This window comes from Dromiciops gliroides, chromosome 5 (assembly GCF_019393635.1).
Source record: "Dromiciops gliroides isolate mDroGli1 chromosome 5, mDroGli1.pri, whole genome shotgun sequence".
NCBI classification, from domain to species: domain Eukaryota; kingdom Metazoa; phylum Chordata; class Mammalia; order Microbiotheria; family Microbiotheriidae; genus Dromiciops; species Dromiciops gliroides.
The window spans coordinates 207867544-207890329 of record NC_057865.1 but is presented as its reverse complement, the minus strand read 5'-3'; the positions used below and the strand labels follow the sequence as shown (position 1 = coordinate 207890329).

Below are 22786 nucleotides of genomic sequence, written 5' to 3'. Positions count from 1 at the left end.
AAATGCTTATAATTTTCATATATAGATATATTATAAATAGTTTTTAATTATAAAATAAAAACAAACACATCAACCTTTCACAAACAATGTGAAACAATTTTTAGAATCACTTGATTTACCTTTTCTGCATGAAGGCGCTGTAATTTTTAAGAAACTCTCTGAGCTTTTGTCCAAAACTGAAGATTCTACCAGACAATAGGCTTCCGGAGACCAATTCAGGTATATTCCTTGTCTCCAATACATTCTATTGGGGCGAAGGGCTCGCTCTGGAGGAGATTGTAAAAATGTTTATAACCTTCCATAATAAACTCCACTAAAACTGACATAAAATTACCAAAACAAATGACATAAAATAAATATTCAGTAGTTTTTGTTCAAAATGAAAAATTTTGACCACCAAAAAAGATCAATTATGTCTGAAAGGATACTAAAAAGAATACTCTTTTAAAAATTAAGGACTATATCATTAAATCCTTCATCCTTAAAAATCAGAGCTAAGTTCAAATGTCCATTGATCAACTCTGGAACTATGTCAGTTTCCATTAAAATCAACAACAACCACCACCACCTTATACCACCATGCAAAGTCTTGTGGTTGTATTGTTTTAGTGCAATTAACATGGGAGGAAATGAATCAATGAAAGGTATTCACAATTGTTCCTTCTATCAGAGTGCTGAAATCTTAATGTTCTATTCCTTCTTTTGCAATTCTAATTATCAATCAACAATGAAACATAACCAAAGTTTCTTGTTGAGATGCACTTCAGAATACAGTAATAAGAGCTCATTTATCTGAATGCTGTCAAACATAAGTTTGAGTTTCCATTTAAAAAGTAAATTATGTTTACTTTAGCAGCATCTGATTAGCTTGTATTAAAATACATTGTACACTTTTGTGTCTTAGTGTATGGTGATTTTTTCATGCTTCATGATCATTAGGAACATTAATTACTATGCTATACTATTATTATAATACAGTGTTGCTATCAAGGAGAATACTGCTAGCTGTGTAACATTATTCACCTCAGACTGCAATGGTTTTTAGGTCGGTTCCTTTTTTTGTTCCTGTCAACTCCTTTGCTAACATTCTGTCAGCTATCATTTCTTACTGTTGTTATAATGCCCATCTCTAACTCTCCATATCCTTTCAATGGGCTGGAAATCAGATGACCAAGTTTGTGAGAAGAGTCATTAGGCCCTGTCTGAAGACCTGGGAAGGCATTCCTGAGTTAAATGCATGAGCTTTAATTTAGTGTGGACTTTATGCTATATGGCACCTAGTTAGTTGGCCCAGTGAATAAAGTGCTTGGCCCAGAGTCTAAATGACCCAAAGTTAAATTAATAGCTGCATGACCCTAGGTAAGTCATTTGACATCTGCTTGCCTCAGTTTCCTCAACTGTAAAATGGAGATAATAACAGCACATGGTAGTTGGGAAGATCAAATGAAACAATATTTGTAAAGCACTTAGTCTTCACCCTATGATATCTGTGAGATACCACCTCTTTCATAAATGGACATTTTGGTTTATGAAAGGGAAACAAAATGAACATCTGTGTAAGGAAAATTTATTTTTAAAAAAGCAACTTAAAACACAAATAACGTGGTGATGAGAGACTGTTCTGAGAACCAGAGAGACAAGTGCTCATCAGATATATGTACTGAAAGGACCTCTTTCAAATCAAAGCAGAATGAGGATAGCTGTAGGCATGAATAGCAAGAGCTGCAGGGTGTGGGTGTTCACTGGCATATACATATGGACATATATACACATTATATATATTCATTCAAAAGCCAAACAATTATTTGAAGAATATGGAAAAATTATACTAACACTGATATGTGTAATAACTGAGTTTCACATCACAGCTTAGGAGGAGGCACTGATTTGAAGCATCTGCATAATAATAATTTGAATAACAGTATCTAGCGTTTATAGAGTGCTTTAAGTTTTTCAAAGTGCTTTACAAATATTATCTCATTTTACCCTCATAATAATCCTGGGAGATAGCTTCTATTCTTATTTCCATTTTATACATGAGGAACAGATCGTAGTTAAGTGACTTCTAGGGTCATACAGCTTGTAAGTGTCTGAGGTTGCATTTGAACTCAGGTCTTCCTGGCACCAAGTCTAGTATGCTATCCACTGTGTCAACTGGCTGCCTAAGGAAAAAAAAAAAGCAGAAGAGTGGAATAGGATAAAAGGAGGAGAAAGCTGGACACAAGAGTTGTGACGGAAAGAACATAAAGCAATAGGAAAAGCTGCTTACAGAAGATGGAAAGCAGCAAGCTAATAGTGCTAAGTCAGATGAGAAATCTGACCACTGATAGGCTCTGAAGCTTTAGTAAGTTCATTGGAGGAGAGCTGAATTCTGCTGTTGTGTGGGGAACTGTCTGGATTTATTGCTCTCTAGAGCCAACTATAGCCTAAGAGAAGGGAAACTCTCAGGGGTGTTCATGTTGCCCTCTGCTTTTGAGAGGGGAAAAATTCTCAGAGTGAGAAGCTTGGCAGCTCTCTAGATTAAGCAAACTGCTTATCACTGTAGCATTTTGCCAAAGGGGTTCTAAAAGAGTCTGTTACTGCATTGGCAATCCAAGAGTAGCAAAGAAGCAGTTTCACTGAGCAGGAGAACTGTGAGGACCAGAAGAGAAATAGCAGAAAAGCATTTCTTTTTTTCTTCACTAGAGACTGTTCTTCAAAAATAAGAAGGACAAGGTCAGCCATTCAGAGTAGAGTTGCCTTGGGCACTTACTCTTTATTTTCCTTTTAGGTTTCTTTACGGGTGTGCCCACTTCACTCCAAGGACACTGTGTCCAGTCTCCACTGTGACACAGTGCCCAAGGATACTCCAAAGCAGTGTGACTAAGATTTATGGATGGAGAGTTATATTTTGATTATTCCTGCTTTGCCTTCTATTATTCTTGCTCTTTTCTGCTGGGATAAGAGTAGATGCTGTTGTGTCAACTAATTTTGTGTAAATGGTAAGTATGCTGCTACTGGAGTTCAAGAGCAACAGTAATGGATCATAGGAGTGTATTTCCCCTTCATACCAACCTTACCACTAGAGCTTTCATAAAAGAAACCGCAGAGTAGCAGCACAGTGTGCCTCCTCTGGGGACTCCAGATCTGCTCTGAGTATAAGGTGGGCAAGCAAGCTAATCCTGAGAGAGAGAGTTGGGAGGTCTCCCTTCTTAGGCTACCCTGTGCATCTAAGGGGCTGTGCCTGGACTACACATTAGTTTTGGTTGTTCAGGTAGATACCTAATTATTAAGGTTCATGCACATGAAGTCTGAATAAGTGAGGTGTTCACTCATTATAGACGGTACTCATATGCCTTGCTACTTTTAAAATCTCAAAATATTAAAAATCTTTGAGGTTTTATTTCTCTAGCTAAAGAGTATTAGCAATTTACTGGCATGAAATACGTACCTCGGCCTGAGAGCATATAAGGAGAAATTTCAAGTAATCGACTGATCAGTCTGGACCAAAATCCCATGGGAAAATAAGGCATTTCATACAATCTAACAATAACTTCAGAGTTTTCACAGTGGGGAAGCTCTATCACAGGTCTTTGATCAGACAAACTAAAGGGGAAAAAGAAAATCATTATTCTGGTTTTTCATTAAAACTTTAATCACACTAATTTGTTCCTATTGAGGAGAACCAGTAAATTAAATACACAGTTTTTTAAAATCAAGAGTATTTTCCACCACTCCCATAAATTTATTTGTACACATGATGTGTAGGAACCTATATTTGGTCAGCCTGAAAGCTTGTAAAGCTATATTAGGTAAAATATAGATCAAATTACACAGATTTGGTCCTTGCATGAAAAACTTCTCCTTGAGAAACTAAACCAAAGGAAAGACACACCTAAAGAGATAAGTGGCAAAGGATCAGGACTTACTTAGCTCCAGGACCACCACCCTTCATTCCAGTTTCCCCCATCCCTGGAGAGATAAGATTAAGTGTGGCTGCTGTCTTTGTGGTGTGAGGAGAGAGAGATGGCTTGAGAGATCCACAGCCACCCCTCACCCAATTCCCCCAGCCACCACCAGTGGAGGATGGTCCTCCCCCAATGAGGGAACTTTCCACAGTCACCCCCATCAGTCCTCTATAAAAGTATCTGCCTGTCTCCTGCTCAAGGAGATAGGTATCTCAGAGCCATGCCTCTGTGCCATGCCTTCTCCCCATGAGAAGTCCAAGGATTTCTCTCTTGGTTTCCTTTCCCTAGCACACTAAATAAACTATTATTTTATTCTAATTGGATTTGTGTGAAAGAGGGTGTAATTCTTTAAAGAGGAATTCCTAAGAAGCCCTATCCCAAATCCCTATCCCAAACCTCTACCACAAACCCCCAACCTAATTTCCCCATAACAGAAGGGACTAGTGTTTAATATGGAGCAATAACCAAAGGCAGTCTTGAAAGTTGTACTTACTGACCACACTCATCTTACCTTCTATATCCTTGTCCTCACAGTTACCTGCTTTCTTTTACCCTTATCCTATTTTCCCAGTTTGTCACCCCCTAAGCTTCACTTGTCTTCCTCTCCTATTATTATCATTAGTCTCTTTAAGTCTGTCCTTCTTAAAACCCTAGAAATCCCTCGGCTCTCTTTTATCCTTAACTACTAGTTTTTAAGATGGATAACCTCACTATCTGTTTTCTCTCTTGTTCTCCAAATGGCATCAAATCTATTTCACTTTTCTCATCTCCATTCCCTACTTCGTCTTGCATCTCCCCCTCTCAGCCCAGGAACTCATTTTCTATATTACTGAAAAGATGGAAAGAAACAGACTGGCATATGTGGCAAAAATTATTTGTGGTAAAAATTATTGGAGTTTTAGCTGACTCTCTCTCTCTCTCTGTTCTTCCTGGTGATGTGAAAAAGCTAGCAGACTTCCCAGGTTTTGGTGAGTGAACACAATAAAACCTGCATTCTTTTGAATTAGCTTAATTGGAAACAATCTGGGGATTGCATAGACTTAGTTTAGAGTTAAGAGAATTTATCTGTTATTTCTTTTTCCTATTTCCTTATCTTTGATTTTTATTAATTTCACCTTTGTTGTTTAATTAATTCCCAAGTAATAAAATCTGATCCTTCTGTGGAAAAGAAGCTATAAGGCTACTTTCTTATTGGCCTGGGAGAAATATCTAAAAGGGCAGTTCAGAGGGGAGGGAGCTTTGAACCTAGAGGTTCCTCATTATTTCCGGGACCCCAATAGTTTGGTGAGTCACCCAATTAACTTTCCATATATTAGATTTGGCCCTCACACATAGAGGGATGAGTTGGCCTCATAACCAGAAAAACAGGGGTTCGAGTCTAGCCACTGACATAGAGTAGTAGCTGGGTGACCCTGGACAAGTCACCCTCTTAGTGTTCTAAGCCAGTGGTATAAAATACATATGGAAATGGAGCCATTAAACTGTATATAAGGTTTCCAGCAGGCTGCATATTGACTTAGAAAACCAAATATTAACATCTGTGTTCCATTGTATTTGTACTTATTTTGTTAAATACCTAGTCACATTTTAATGTTTCCAGTAACAATGAACTCAAGACTGTAGTGGGGGCATCAGACATCTCTGCAACATTAAAGGTCAAATATCCCTGATTTATATCTATATAACCGGAGTTGTGTAAAAATTTCTTGGGCAAAACGGGGGAGAATGGGAAAAGTTTAAGAAAGTCCAGCTCTCCTCAACTTTTCCTAAGACAATAAATTGTAGAGAATGTGTTGGGATATATTTTCTCATCTAGTATTTCACTTTACCAGTGAAATTAAAGATCAAATAATTTACAAATCTAGGCCTATTTCTCTACTGAGAAGATAAATGTCAAATTCATATTGCATGGCCAGCAAGCATAGGATAAAGATGTATGTTCATAATTCTAGCTTTGACTCTGATTTTAGTTCAGTTGAGCAACAAAATTTTTTCTTTCCTCCCTTTTTTCCATGAAGATGATGCTCAGGTTGTGTCATGCAACATACACAGAATAGAAGAAGCCACCTGAAGTCTGAGAAGGTGGTGGGCTGCCTCACTGGGTGCTAGGGACCTTGTCACTCATGCAAATACTTCTATGATACCTGAAATAAAGAAACTTTTTATGCTAGGGAACAGGGGCTACTGTCTAGCACTGTTCCCTAAATTCCCACATGACTTATAGTATTATTTGTGCCCAAGACTAGGCACTTCTCTCTTGAAATATGATTAGTTTCACAGGGTCTATCAAACCCAGGTAATGTGTAAAGGCCTAACCAAGTATCCTACTATGCCAGTGTAACAAAGTGAGATGAGCAGAACCAGAACACTGTACACAGTATCAACAACATTATGTGTTGTTCATCAACACTTGATTCTTCTCAGCAATACAATGGTACAAGATAGTTCCAAAGGACTCATCATGGAAAATGCTCTCCAAATCCAGAAAAAAAAGAACTGTGGAATATGGATGCAGATTGAACTTTTGTTTTTTGGTGATGTTGTTTTTCTTTTTGAGGTTTTTCCCTTTTTATTCTGATTCTTCTTTCACAGTAAGACTAATGCAGAAACTCGTTTAAAGTGATTGTACATATATAACCTATATCAGATTACTTGCTGTGTTGGAGAGGGAAAGAAGGGAGAAAAATTTGAAACCAGAAATCTTATAAAAACAAATGTTGAAAACTATCTCTAAATGTAACTGGAAAATAATAAAATATGTATATGAAAAAAATAGGCCTCATGAAGCTTATCTGTTGAAAATTTCATGTATAGAAAAATGGATGGTCAGCCCAAATGTTATACTGGTATCCTTAAGACAGACCTAAAGAAATCTCTAGTATATTGGGTTGCTTTTGTTATAAATAATTTACAGAAAAACATGGACAAGAAGAGCAAACGATGTAAGGCATGGACTCTGTACTGGTAGAGAAAGTACCCATACTAGTGAAATCACAGATCTATCTAAGCAATTAGTTCCAGTGTGCATATTATGATCATGTAGCATTTTCTGCTTTTCAACAAGATGCAATCTTGAGAAGATATACTACTTTTACATTTTCTAAAGGAGAAATAATATTTTGGAGGAAAAAGCAGTTGCTTAACCCAACTTCCATGATTTAAAAGAATGAAACAAAAATTTATAATATTCTGTATAGTACTTAGATTTAGAGTTTACCTGCTTGGAACTAGCAAATGCTCTTCTCCTATTGGTAAAGCAATCTGAAATTTTTCCAGGAGTTTAAAATACTGAGACATATAGTTCTTGGGAAATCTGCTCTTCTTTGAAAGGAACTTTTCCACATCTGACCGCTGAATAATACCCTTAGGATATTTAGCAAAGCCTTCTACTTTCACTGTCAAAATCTGAAAGGAAAAAAGTTCACCTTCAGTAATTATAATTGAATTCCATATTCTGAAAAACTTCAACTCTACAGTATTTTATGTTTTACTCTCTTTTTTTTTTTTTAGTGAGGCAATTGGGGTTAAGTGACTTGCCCAGGGTCACAGCTAGTAAGTGTTAAGTGTCTGAGGCCGGATTTGAACTCAGGTACTCCTGACTCCAGGGCCGGTGCTCTATCCACTGCGCCATCTAGCTGCCCCCTTATGTTTTACTCTTAAGAGAAAATGGTCAGAATATTTTCATCCACATCAAATAAGGATGTTACATTGGATAAATAACTTTAGCCTGCTAGAAACAGAACATGGTATATGATATAAACATACTTGTTAAGGAGTAGAGAAAAATGAGTATGTACTCTTTTTGTCTCCTTGATTCCTTGTGACAATCCATAGGGAGTCCACCAATCTTCTCACATATAATGGAAAGAGCACCTCTAGATCCATCACCTATTCTACAGCATATATACTGTCATATCAGTTAATTCCATTTTCATAGTCATTCATTTTTCTCATTTGGTTCAATTACACAGATATGAGGCATATAAGAAGGCACATATCAAATTTTCCTCTCTGATCATAACTTCTTATTTTTCATCTCTTCTTCTACCTCATTCTGTTTAAACAACCTTTTCTTGTTTACAGTAACAGAAATAACTTAGTCAAGATCAACCTCACTTTTTTTATACTGTAAAATGCATTCTTTTCTGGGTCCTCCATTTTTTGTCCATGTATTCCCATATACTTTTTTCATCTTTTCCACTATAGCATATTTAATAAACTTTTTGTGTGGTTCTAGGACAATTGCATTGCAATCCACATTGCAAAACCTTTTTGGCTGTAGGAGTTGAGTAGGGAAAGCATTCCAGGGATATAAGACAAGTAGAGAAAATGCATTGAACAGGCAGGAGGCCAGTGTCACTAGAACAAAGGGTACATGTCAGGGACTAAGGTGTAAGAAGACTGAAAAGGTAGGAAGGGGCTAGGTGAGGAAGGTCTTTAAATTACAGAGAGAATTTTGAATTTGCTCTTGGAGATAACAGGAAGCCACTGTAGTTTACTGAGGGGTGTGTGTGTGTGTGTGTGTGTGTGTGTGTGTGTGTGTGTATGTGTGATGATCAGATCAGCATTTTAGGAAAATCCCTTCAGTAACTGATAGATTAGAGTGGGGAGAGACCTGAGGCAGGAAGACCCACCAGCAGGTTAATTTAGTAATCAAAGCAAGAGGTGATGAGGGCCTGTACTGCAGTGCAGGAAGGACAGTGGTGGTTGGTTTAGTTGTTGCCCTTTGTTCTTGAAAAGGACCAAAATGTTGAAGTCAAGGTACATTGTGTCTGACTGTGGCTGAATGTGAGCTCTGAAGGCCCCACCACAGGTTGGACACAAATAGTCTACATGAACATTTGAAGTGGAGATGTTTCTAAATTTATGCAACTCACATTTCTTTTGAGCTACTGCAATTCTGTTTTGCTCACAGAGCATAGCACCTTCTCTGATGTGGGCACGCCACAGTGGACAGTCCTTTGCCAGCATCTCCCATATCATGCAATCAATCCCCAAGTTCTTCAGAGAGACCTTGAGAGTGTCTTTGTTTCACTTCTTCTGACCACCATGTGAGTTCTTGCCTTGTGTGAATTCTCCATAAAATAGTCTTTTAGGCAAACTTACATTTGGCATTTGAACAACGTGACCAGCCCATAGCAGCTGCACTCTCTGCAGTAGAGGTTCAAACTTGCTTGGCAGTTTAGCTTGAAAGAGGACTTCAGTGTCTAATACTTTATCTTTTTTTTTTTTTTTAGTGAGGCAATTGGGGTTAAGTGACTTGCCCAGGGTCACACAGCTAGTAAGTATTAAGTGTCTGAGGCCAGATTTGAACTCAGGTACTCCTGACTCCAGGGCCGGTACTCTATCCACTGTGCCACCTAGCTGCCCCTCTAATACTTTACCTTACCAGGTGATCTTCAGAATCTTCCTAAGACAATTCAAATAGATAGAATTCTGTTTCCTGGCATGGTGCTAGTAGACTGTCCAGGTTTCACAGGCATAAAACCATGAGGTCAGCACAGCAGCTCTATCACTTCTCTCCCATACTTTCCTTTGGAGCCTCCTGAACACTGAGCTTGCTCTGGCAATGCATGTGTCAACCTCATCATCTACGTGTGCACTCTGGAATGTATCCTATCAAGGTAAGTGAACTTAAGCCATAGCATTCAACATTTCTCCATTTGTTGTTCCATGTCTGGATGGTGTAGTGCAGGCTGGGGGAGAGCCTACGTTTTTTGGTATCAATTGTGAGGTCAAAATTAGCACAAGCAGCAGAGGATTGATCTATACTTTGCTGTATCTCAGCCTCTAGGGCTGCATCGAGTCCACAATCATCTGCAAACAAAATCATGCACCAATACTTTAGTCTTGGCTTGTAGCCTTTCACGTTAAATGATTTACCATCAGTGCAGGAGTGGACCTTGATGTTGTTTTCATCCTCAAAAGAGAAGAGGGCATATTAGAAGGATGTTGAAAAAGTTAAATTGACAGGTCTTGGCAACAGATTGAATATGGGGAGGTAGAAATAGCAAGGAGTCCTAGGTTACAAGTCTGAGGGAATGGGAAGATGGTGTTGGCCTCTGCAGTAATAGGGATGGTAGGAAGTGAAAGGGGGTTTAGGGGAAAAGATAATGAGTTCCCTTTTGAATATATGAATTTTAAGATGACATGCAGTTCAAAATGTCTGAAAGGCCATTAGAGATGTAAAATTGAACATCAGCAGAGAATATGGAACAGGATAAACAGATTTGAGAATCATCAACATAATTAAATCCATGGGATTATATTCCAGGTCTACTATGTGCCAGGCACTGTCCAAAGCACTGGGGTTACAAAGACTAAAGAGAGTAAATTCTAATCAAGTATGCAAAACACATCCAAAGCAGATAAAAAGTTACCTTAGGGCAAAAGACACTTGCAGTTAAGGGGAATCAGGAAAGGCCTTAAGCAAAAAGTGGCACTTGAGTTACATCTTAAAGGAAAGCAGAAATTTCAAGACTTAGAGGTGAGGAAGGAAAACATATTATTAAAGAGAAACAGACTGTGCAAAAGCATAGAGAGGGGAAATGAAGTGTGCAAGGAATAGCAAAAAGGACAGTACCTGTGTGACCCTGGGCAAGTCACTTAACCCCAATTGCCTCACTCCAAAAAACAACAAAACAAAACACACACACACACACACACAAACACACAAAAAAAAATTCATAAAGAGCATAGGGGTCCTACTCAATCAGTCCATCTGAAGACCAACTTCTGACTGATGTCTCCTAGCTTCTAAACCATACACCATGACTCCAGTATGTTAAATACATGTTCTGAACTGGTCATTGATTTTGGTTTCAACCCCTAATTTCCTCAGGTGGGAATCTTATAGACTTGCCAGTATACCCTTAAGGATGCCCTGGAAGAAACTGTAAAAAGATTATCTATCTTTGAATTGTCCATCTCTCTATTAAGATTCCATTGACCAGCATAGAGCACCGGCCCTGGAGTCAGGAGTACCTGAGTTCAAATCTGGCCTCAGACACTTAACAGCTGTGTGACCCTGGGCAAGTCACTTAACCCAATTGCCTCACTAAAAAAAAAAAGATTCCACTGACCAGTTAGCAAATATCTAAAGTAGAAATGAAACTTGGAACAAGTTGCCACAGCTGATTCCTGAAACATGTATAACGATTGGAATGATGCCACCTACTGGAGACTTACTGTAGGAAGGCTCTGCCATGAGGGGAAGGCGACTGAGGGCAAGACATGCTGCTCTTTGACGTCAGGAAGTGACATTTGCTTGTGGGAAGAAGAGGGGGTGAGGCTAGCACTCTCACTGTCTTTCGCCAGGACTCTCGAGGAGAGCGGAGCAGGAGAACTGTAGCTCCCCGAGATAGATAGCTAAATCTAGGCCTTTCTCTCTCTCTTCACCAAATTCTTATTCTCCTTAATAAATGCTTAAGAGTCTAAACTATTGCTAAAACTTATAATTTATTGGCAACCACTCATTAGATATTTTAGATAGACTAGCTAAAATTTTAGCTCCTTACAGATCACAAAGAGGAAAGCTGAATCTCAGTCTTCTGATCTTCAGGTTGGGTAAGAAATTTCCCCTGCGCTGCCCCTTTAAACTGCTAAGTACTGGCTGTTTTCTATTTAAATTTTCAAATGGGCTTTTTCAACTCCCTAAGTACCCTATTTCTGATTTTAGTCTGTTTAACTAGACAAATGCGGGATAAGATCATGTTAATGCTTTGTTTTTGTGGATTTTCTATTTTTATTTTTATTTTTGTTAGAAGAGCCAGAAAGGTGCTCACACAAGGGAATATAAATATTCCCCCCTCTCCCAACCATGCCTTTTCAGAGATACCTCTGACTCCTGCAGCTTTTCCAAATTCTAACACTAATTGTTGCTCCAATTTTGCATGCCTGGAGGCAACAACCTAGCCTCTAGAAGCCTTTAATCCCCTAGAAGGGGGGAGGGGGGAAAAGGGGAAATCTGGCCTGAGTTTGATTTCCCTACTGTGCACCATGTGGGAGAGGTGGTCCCCTCCCCTCCTCTGGCACCACCTCCTATTCCTCCCATGGCCGAAGCCCCTTGATCCTCTTGCCCAGGAGGTCACGAGATCTAATCCACCATCTTCTAGTCAGTTGTTGAAGCCTCAGTCCTTCCCCAGCCTGGCTGTGATTCTGACTTGACCTGCTTTGGTTCTCCCAAACCAACCTTGGAAAACCCAGATATGCTCGTTTTGTTTATAATTTTGTTAACCCATTTTTGACTTTCATTAGTAACCTTATAAAGCATTTGTATTATGAAAGGACCAACAGAGAATACAAAAGGGTTAAAAAACAAGAGATGCTTAAACTGAATACAGATGTACAAGACAAGCCTTATCATCATAGTTCAAGATTCTGCTTCTTTTGCCATGGAGGGGTAGATATTTTGCAGAAATGTAGAAGTAAGCAGCAAGGTATTAATATGAGTATTGGGGATTTTAGATATTGGAATCAAAAGTGTTCTAAATTCACTTAGAGAAATAATGTCAGTTCAGAGGTTACATAGGATTTCTATGCTATTACATCTACATTTTGAAACTAATGGTATGGGTTTATTTTCAGAGATCTTTATGCTTTTGAGATTGTGTTTTATACTTAGTTTTTTTTAAAAAAGGAATATTTGTAAAAGCTTTTTATAGTCATGTGATCAAGTTTATATTTTGTAATACTCTTATTAATGTTAAGTTCATATTCATTTAGATTTCCCTAGTTTGAATTTCAATGTCTTTTATTCTTCCATGTGTATTTTTTTCTATTCATTCATCTATCTAATTTTGAAACAATGCAAGATGGTTTTGATTTCATAATACAATGTTAATTCTGGGAGTATTGTGCTACCATATTCTGAGCTGTTTGTTTTTGTTATTTTTTTCTCTCTCAACTGATTATTTGATTGAACTCTATTTCCCTGGCAAATTGGTTGCCATGGCAAGTGTAAATTGATTCTAGAAGTAATATTTTTGATAAGCATATTCCAAAAAAAGAGGGGAACATTTGTAAAAGTTTTCTTTTTTCAAAAAAAGTTTTAAGATTGTGTTGTGTTTTAACTTGTATTTAAATATGTTCTGATTTTTCACAAAAGTAATTATATACTTAGTAAAAAAAAAGAGAGTGTGACTCAATTTTCTCCAATATGTTCGGTGGCATGGACATATATTCCATCCACCTATTTTAAGCCTGGCATACTGCATGAGCAGTATATATTGCTCAAGTGTGGGAATGTTCATATCCCATCATTTCTCTGTTCTTTTATGGTGACCCCCATAATTATCTCAGGTGTCATGATAAATGCAGTGTTGGATTTGGCCTTGACAATCTGTTACCAATTATATTGATTCTTTAATTTCACATAATGGCATGAGGATAATTAGGCAGATTGTGCAAAAAAGTGATGAGACAAAGATAAAAATTATTTTTAAAAATTAATACAGCAGCAATTGTCTTCTCAATTTACCCTCCACAAGGGGGTAAATATATATATAAATATATATAGTAATATTAAGTTTTAGAGAATGTTTCAATTTTTGTTTTATTACATGTTTCATGTTTAACAACTATGATTCTAAATTCCCTTAGACATGTTTTTAAGAACTTTCATTGTTTGATTTGATTATTGACAAAGCTATTTTAAAGTTGTGTTAAGCTCAATTTTGTAGGAAATTTTCCTGTCTGATTACCAGCATCCGCACATCAATCCCTGAAAAGACCTCCATTCCACGACTACACCCAGAGGAAATTCCAAGAATCATCTGAGAAAAGACTTTCAAAAACTTTAAATGAATAGTTTTGTTTTGTTGATTTTTATTCCCTTCTGTTGCCATGTATGCCATTTTTAATATGTATTCTCTGCAGAGGCCCTTCCTCTGCAGGACAGTGTCAAAGTGCTGATTCATGAGGGACCTCCCCTCTGGACAAAACTTTCCTTTCTCCCTTTTCTATATTGTTATTAACATATTGTTTGTTAGCATAGAGTATTATATTCTGCTATTTTTTACTGTTTCAAAAAGGAAACACCCCGTGTTTCTTGAAGAAAAAAAGAGGGGACTGTAATGATTGGAATGACGCCAACTGCTGGAGACTTACTTTAGGAAGGCTCCGCCATGAGGGGAAGTCAACTGAGGGCAAGACATGCGGCTCTTTGGCATCAGGAAGTGACGTTTGCTTGTGGGAGGAAGAGGGGACGAGGCTGGTGTTCTCACTCTCTTTCACCAGGACTCTCGAGGAGAGCGGAGCAGGAGAACTGTAGCTCCCCAAGATAGATAGCTAAATCTAGGCCTTTCTCTCTCTCTTCACCAAATTCTTATTCTCCTTAATAAATGCTTAAAAGTCTAAACTATTGCTAAAGCATTCATTAGATATTTTAGACAGACTAGCTAGAATTTTAGCCCCTTACACATGGAAACCACTGAAAGAATTACATTTGTCCATGGTGACAGAAGTTGATTTAGACAAAACAGAAAATATCTTTTACAATTAAACCTTTTTTTTTTCCTTTTGTCTGGATCTATGAGGCTTACTTCTAGTGAGACAATTTCCTTCAATAATTCAGACCGACAACTTTCTGAAACTTATAGTGTCAGAGAGTTGCTTCAGGCACTGAGAGATTAGGTAATTTTCCATGGGTAATATGTATCAGGGAAAGGACTTAGTTATCCTAATTGTCAGGGTAGCTAAAACTAAGCTGAGCTAAAACCATGCTGAATGTAATTTCTTATTTTTTTGGTTGATAAAGACAAGGAGTCTAAAAGTATGTAGTCAGGTCAGATTTTATACTAATGGTATTTTGTTATATCTAATTATGTGAAAATTAACATAACTATTAATCAGACTATCTCATTTAAAACATATTAATCCTGGTTAACTAACAGTATATTTCTTGCATATGGTTATATATGGTGAATGCTAGAAAAGTGACTTTATTGTTCATATCTTTGGACTCAGTAATAACAGGCACTCCCAACTGAGTGGCTTTTTGTGGCCAAGAACCATTTCATATTTGTCTTTATATTCACAGTCCCTAACATAGTGCCAGATATATGTTAGCAGGACTTAATAAATGTTTGCAGATGAATTAATTGTGTTCTCTACTTTAGACACTATTTTCACAGAATTCTTCCATATTCTGTCCATGATTTGACAATAATTACTACCACGCTCCACAATTATAGTGCAAGATACTAACCTGTGCCATCATTTTGCATAGCCATTTAGGTTCCACAAAATACAAGTCACTTAACTGCAGTGCCGGATCTTGGAAATGTAAGAGGACACCTGTAATACAATTCCAATCATCAGAAAATTCTGACTCCTAATTTTGTTTTGTTTTTTTTGTTTGCACCTATGCATCAGTGTAAGGAATTCCACAGTGAGGCAACTCCCTTTACCAGCGCACATCTGAAACTCTTCCTCAACTCAGTTTTAGAGAATTGTCCATGTTACTAAGAGAGTAAGGGACTTGTCTAGGGCCTATTTCAAAGGGAGGATATGAGCCTTGGGTTGTACTGATTTGGAGGGTAGTTCCACATGCAAACTGCTTCTCTACTGTCATAAGGAACAAAAGGGCCTATGAAATACTTTGTAAACCATATAACATTATTTAAATGTTTACTTGACATAGATTTTACATCTAAAGAGAAATTAAGTTTTTCTTCTTTCATCCAGTCACCAGATGTATAATATAAATAAATATATCCTATGTCAAACAGACTAGAAATTCAATATTTGAATAATTTTGGGAAAGGGAGAATAAGACATTGTTTCAAATCTTTATGAAAATGTTTTTGCCAAAGAAATCAAGGAAACAGAGACAGCATCCAACTTGACAGCTTTTACTCCAATTCTTAATTTTATGTTTCTATTCAAATATAATTTCTAGTATACTGAGGTTAGATTAAGAATTTTTCTATTGTAAGGGCTAAAATTCTAACTATACTATCTAAGCATTTATTAAGGAGAATAAGAATTTGGTAAAGAAAGAGAGAAAGGCCTAGATTCATCTATCTATCAAAGGGAGAGCACGTTTCTAGCTCCACTCTCCGCCAGAGTCCACACGAACGAGAGTGAGTCAGAGCCCCAGCCTCCTCTTCTTCCTCCCACAAGCAACCGTCACTTCCTGACGCCAAAGAAAAGACGCATTGTCCTGCCCTCAGAGGCCCTCTCCTCACGTTGGAGCTTTCCTACAGTAAGTCTCCAGCAGGGGGCGTCATTCCAATCATTACACTATTCTGGATCATGACACTGTGAATGTATAGGATTTAGAACCTGCTGTAAAGCAAGTACATTCTATAGGAAGTTACTTTGATATCTGGGAGTTTCAGTTTCCTCATTGGAAAAATAAAGTAATTGCCCTAAAACTGAATGACTTTAACAGAAAAAAAATTCTTAACTTTTCATTTCCTATGATATGCTACAATGATTCTACAGTAGATTAAACATGTATCCTATTTTAAGATGATCTTGAAAATCTTTTCAAAGATGGTTTGTTTTAAATTTGTTAAATTACAAAGTTTCATTATTCAATTATTTGATTAAACTTTTCTTTAAAAACCAGAATTAAAAAAAAATACCTGATTCATTTAGAAAGTGAACTGCATGAGGAAGTTCATTCTCATCTAACTGTAGTTGACTTTCTTTTACTAGCTGCACCAATCGCTTGTGACTGATTACTGGAAATTCTGTAGGAACACTCTTTCGCTCCAATAAAATTTTCTTCTCGAGTTCCAAGTAGCAGTCTGGAATCAGCTGTCCTACAACAGGTTGGTCTCTGATCTGTGCAAAAACCAGCAAGAATGTTAAACTGACTGTATGAATGAATAAGCATTTTCATTCACATTTATGTACTTATAACATGCCAGCCCCTCTGCTAAGCTTTAAGGATAAAAATAAAAAGAAAACAGTCCTTATCAGATTCTTTAAGAAAAGAATCAAACAAGACTTCTTGGTTATGTGAACAAAAGGTTAGCAGTTAGTCTAGCCATTTTCTCTGATCACCACAACCTCTCAAACCTCTCCAAAACAGAAATTATGTGCCAAAGATAAAGCGACCTCATCTGTTTCCATGTTCTTGAACACCTGGGATCCAAAAGAAGGTTAAAAAAATATATATATCGCAAATTCAGGAACTGATGCTCTCTGACCCTGAGCTAACTTAGCACCTCTTCCTTACTTCCCACTCAACCAAGAGCAAGGCTGCACTAGCAGACCAAGAGACATGACACAAGCTTATGTCAAAACCCACCACTCCATTCTGTTTTCCCCCTCCCTCTTTCTAGTACCACAGAGACCCTAGTTCCAGACTATGTAAGTTTCCTCAGGCCTCAACAGCCAGTTTTGTCACAGTCCTCCAGGAATAAAAGTCTGATGGGAGTGCAACATGGAAGCAGCAATATAGCAAAGCTCTGCGCTGCTAATGCCAGAGTGAGCAGGTTCTGAGGAACAGAGGAGGGTGGGAACAGGGCATTGTGCATGGGAGCTGTCCAGTACCCACCAAGCTTGAGGAAAGAGCCATTTCTGACTACCTGTAAGTTAATTGGGGTAGAGACCTGGGCTGGTGAACCATTTATGAAATTGTTTTTGTCAAAGAAATCAAGGAAACAGAGACAGTATCCAACTTGACAGCTTTTACTCCAATTGGAGTAACACCAAGGCTGGTGTAGAAGAAGGCTGAGATGACTTGAGATCTAGATCCCCAAAGAAGTCATAATCAGAGGGGAGAGAGTAAGAAGTCAGTAATAAGGAAAATAAGGAGGAGAAAAGTCTGAAAGTACCAAAGATTCCAGGAGGAAGAAATATCAGACCTTCAAAATTACATGGATTAACAGGAAAAACAAAACAAAACAAAACAAAGTACCAGTAACAACAGAAAAATATAAGATCTACAGTTCTAGTAAATAAGTTCAGGCATTTATGTATAAATATTGCAAAACGAAAAAAAAGATTCAATATTTGGTGAGATAGAGGACTCTGTGTAAGGGTAACAACTATAATATGCAGTTCCTTAGTGATTCAAAAGAGAAATGAAAATTATGAGAGTAGAATTTGTCTTGCACATCAGGGCAGAATAGATAAACTGGAATCTGTTATGGCAAGTCTCACCAAACAAACAAAACAGAGAACAATAGATTGGAAATGCAAATACTCAGAAGTGAAAGACAACCTTGAATAAGAGAAGCTAAAATCAAGAACATTAAAAGAAAACATTCTCATTATGCAAGCAAAAGATACAGATTTTGACTACAAGATTTATAAAGACAATCTATGGATCACAGGTCTCCTGGAAGGACATGACATGACAAGAAACCCTAACACCAAAATGAAGGAAATAATGGAAGAGAACTACCCAAAACTTCTGAACATAGAGAATGACATTACAATCTCAAGGATTAAAAATGGAAAGAATTTACAGTTCCCCTTTAGAAAAAAAAATCTTAAAATGAAAACACCAAGACACATAGTAGTTAGATTTAACAATTACATTCAGAAACAAGTTCTCCAAGCCATCAGAAGAAAGACCTTCAAATACAAAGGAAAGTACATGTGAATAATGCAAGACTTCTACAGCCACTACAAACGGAGAAGAGAATTTAATAATGTATCTCAAAGAGCACTGGAACTCAGAATGCAACCCAGGATAACTTTTCCTGCAAATCTAAGCTTAATCATACAGAGCAAAAGATGGACATTAAATAATTAAATTAAACTCTTTTGAGTTTGAAACAATTATAGAAAGAAAACTAGAATTGAAGAAATTATTTGCTTCTCAAAACCCCCAAACAACAGAAATGATAGAATGAATACATGTAGACAGCAATAGCAACAGAAGGACCACAGAAAGACCAGTAAGACCTTTCTAAATGTTCCCAAGGAGACAAGGGTAAAGGTGGAAATCTGGTAGAGATAACACTGAAGAGGTAGAAAAGGGACATCACAACATAGAACCCGGCAACAGTTTGCCTACAGGTGAATGTTTCTTTTGTGGGTCTATATTACAACAAGGAAGGAGGGGGAACAGGGGAATAGAGAGAAGTGAAGCACTGGGGTCAAATCAAGGGCTCACAATCAAGGGAACACAATCTCTGGGCTCTTAGAAAGAGAACTTACAAAACAAAACAAAAAAACAAACAAACCAGAAAGAGAACTTACAGGGAAGTGGGTGAAGAGAAAAAGGGAGAAAAAGGAGCCTTATTTTGAAGGTAAGAGGACATTCCACTGGTGAATGCTCCTATGAGGCCTAGAGGATTTGGCACCTGAAAAGTCTACTTGTTCTGAGAGGAGAAAAGCTGGAACCGGTGGGGGAAATTGGCACCTAGAAGAATAGGAGAACATAGACAATTGGAGATTCCCAGGCAAATATAGAGGGGGAGAAAGCAACTACAGTGAAGAATTAATTTGGTAGAAGCTTTGACTGAATGAAGAATATGGAGAAAAGAAAGAGACCAAGTGGGTCTAAAATAAACATTAAGAAAAGATGGCTAATGAAGAGAGTAAAAGAAATCTTTTTTTTTTTTTTTTTGGTAAAGGGGCGCGAAAAGATGAAATTTGAAAAAAACAACCCTGACAGGGAAAGCTGAAGGGGAGGAAAGGAATTGGGAAGTGACTGAGGAGAAAAAAGAGGGGAAAGAAATATATAACCAAATAAAAGGGGATCAGAGGTGAAAGGAAGAAAGCCAGTGGGAACAGGGCCATTTTAAAGCAAGATCTGAGTAAAATTACTGAAGGAACATGATAATGTTTTCAGCAAAAGAAGGGGGAAAAGTATAACTTGAAAAAAATTATTTTAAAAAGAGAGGAAAATATAAACCTAACTCATAGTTTTAAATGTGAATGGATTTGAAAAATCAAATAAAACAAAAAGTGAGAGTGGATTAAAAAAAAATTAAACACACAATGCAATCAGACATAGCAGAAACAAACATTCAAAAATAAAAAGGGATAAACCAGGAAAATAATCCAAATATGTAACGCAGTTATAATCACTTGGAAAACTATCATTATCTAAAGTTTAAATGATCAACAAAGGCAAAAGAAAATTAAGGAAAAAAGATGGAAAGGATTGTCAAATAAAATGGTGATAAATTAGATATGTTTTACTTACTTAAACATAAGGACAGTGTAAGCAAAAAGAATCTCTAATCATTAATAATGGATTTTTTTTCACTTTCAACCTACATATTAAGAATTTGTTGCAGTCAATATGCAAATGTCTGAAATGAATTTTTCTAAAACTAAGAAATAAGTTATCACTCTAGGGATTTTTTTTTTTCAGGGCAACAGGGGTTAAGTGACTTGCCCAGGGTCACACAGCTAGTAAGTGTTTGAGGCTGGATTTGAACTCAGGTCCTCCTGAATCCAGGGCTGGTGCTTTATCCACTGCGCCACCTAGCTGCCCCCCACTCTAGGGATTTTTAAAAAGTTTTATTGATATGTTTTGTATTTTATATTACAAATAGCTACAGATTACTCTTACTTGATCTCTTGTAACAAAAGTTAAGTAAAACTAATATTATGACCTCAATGTATTGCAATGTATGCAGCATTTCATATATGTAGTGTGCCCCTCACTTCTTTATTTTAATAATTTAACAGAAAATCTATTTTTCTCCTTCCCATCCATCCTCCAAACCATTAAAATGTGCACAGTCAAGCAAAACTGATTATCTATATAGATTTATACAAAAAGATGCCTCATTTTGCACCCTAAATCAATCACCTCTATATAATAGATAGTATATTTTACCATTTGTCTTCTGCAATAGTGAAAGGTTAATGTATGGATCATAGTTCTGGCAGCTTTCAAAGTACTTTGTTTTTTTACATTGTGGTTGTTATTGTAGAAGTTGTTCTTTTGGTTCTGCTTATTTTTTGGTTCTGCATCAGTTCATATAGGCATTTCCATTTATTTTTGAAACCATCTATTTCCTCATTTCTTACCATTAAAACAGTACTGTTATCACATTTACGTACCATAACTTATTCAGTCTTTTCTTGGTATTCTGGTTTTTTGCCAACACAAAAAGAGCTGCTATAATTTTTCCTTTCTCTGATCTCTTTGGGATATAGGCCGAGTCGTGGTATAGCTGGCTCAAAGGGCAAGTGCATGTAAAATTTCATGTATAATTCAAAATTGCTTTCCAGAATATTTGTACCTATTAAAGGTCCATCAATGTCCCAGTTTCCCCAAAGCCCAATCAATATTTATCATTTTTTTCTTTTTTGTCATTTTTGCCATTCTAATGGGTATGAGGTAGAATCTCAGAATTGCTTAAATTTGTATTTTTTTAATTAGTAGTGATTTGAAAACTGTATGCTCATATCTTTAGATTGAGAAATGTTTTTTTCTTAGCAGTTTAACCAATCTTTTATATTTTATATATCTTAGAAATGAGATCTTTATCAGAGAAACACACTGCAAAGATTTTCCCACCATTTCCCTGCTTTTCTTCTAAGTTTAGCTACCAATGTAGCTAAACCAATGTTTGCTTATGCAAGAAACCTTAAATTTTCTGTAATCAAAATTGTTTCTTTCATCTTCTGTGATTCTATTTCGTTTGGTTATATTTCTCTTCCAAATATAAGATTTGTTTCTCTTATTTAGTTATATGATATTTTATATCAAAGTTGCATACCCATTTTTAATTTAGAAGGTATATAAGATATGAGCTATTAGTCTAAATCTACTTTCTCCTATAATTCTTTCCAATTTTTCTAGCACCCTTTGTCAAATGTTGAGTCTCAGTAGCTAGATCTTTGAGTTACTAGAGTACTACTGTGTATGCTGTATACCTAATATGTTCCACTGATCTATTTCTCCATTTTTAAACAGTACCAAATGGTTTTAATAATTGCTGCTTTTTAGTATATAGTAGTTTGACATGTGGTACTGCAAGGTCCCTTTAATTTCATTTTTTTTTCAGGGCAATGAGAGTTAAGTGACTTGCCCAGGGTCACACAGCTAGTTAAGTGTCAAGTGTCTGAGGCTGAATTTGAACTCAGGTCATCCTGAATCCAAGGCCAGTGCTTTATCCACTGTGCCACCTAGCTGCCCCTTAACTTCATTTTTAATCTTAAAAAAAAACCTTACATTATTTCTTCAAAGAATTATAATTATTTTTATGGACAAGCTGATTCTTTTCCCAAGGTTTTGAATACAACTATTGTAATGACTGGAATGACGCCATGAAAGGAAGGTCTTTGAGGGCAAGAACATGTGTCTTTTCTTTGGCGTCAGGAAGTGATGTTTGCTAGTGGGAGGAAGAAGGAGGAACCTGGTGCTCTGACTGGGGCTCTTTTCCTTTGGATTCTGGTGGAGAGCAGAGCTGGAAATGTGCTCTCCCTTTAATAGATAGGAATCTAGGCCTTTTCTTCTCTCTCTACCAAATTCTTATTCTCCTTAATAAATGCTTAAAAGTCTAACTCTTGCTAAAGCTTATAATTTATTGGTGACCACTCATTAGATATTTTAGACAGACTAGCTAGAATTTTAGCCCTTAACACTATTTTTGAGTTACTCCTTCTGGGTTTGTGTCTTGGTCATCCAATCAACAAAGCGATCTCACAACTTTTCAAGTTCAAAGTCCTTTATTATTTTCTTTTTATTGAAAAAGTCTCAGCATAAGTTTCTTCTACTCTGGAAATCAAGTCAAGTTGAGGACCTTTCCTTTCCCCAGCAGTATTTCTTTAGGCCTTTTCCTTAAATGTGGACACTGAAGTTCTACATTAGTTGAAGCCCTTTAATTTGTATGAGGAAAGAGAGAAAGCAAAGACCTTTCTCTAATCCTCAGTTAAATCTGAGGATGCCTTCCTCTGGTGGGAGAAAC

At 36.9% G+C, this 22786-nt stretch overlaps 1 protein-coding gene across 2 annotated transcripts in view; it reads right to left on the bottom strand.

Annotated features, from left to right (window-relative positions):
* LRRK2 (leucine rich repeat kinase 2) overlaps positions 1 to 22786 on the bottom strand; it is a 200985-nt gene that overhangs the window by 37047 nt on the left and 141152 nt on the right. For both annotated transcript variants that reach the window (XM_043968574.1, XM_043968575.1), the window contains 5 exons: positions 16538 to 16739; positions 15154 to 15242; positions 7165 to 7352; positions 3431 to 3585; positions 120 to 266 (listed from right to left, as the gene is read on the bottom strand). In XM_043968574.1, the coding sequence (XP_043824509.1) occupies positions 120 to 266; positions 3431 to 3585; positions 7165 to 7352; positions 15154 to 15242; positions 16538 to 16739 (781 nt within the window). The remainder of the gene's footprint in view (positions 1 to 119; positions 267 to 3430; positions 3586 to 7164; positions 7353 to 15153; positions 15243 to 16537; positions 16740 to 22786) is intronic.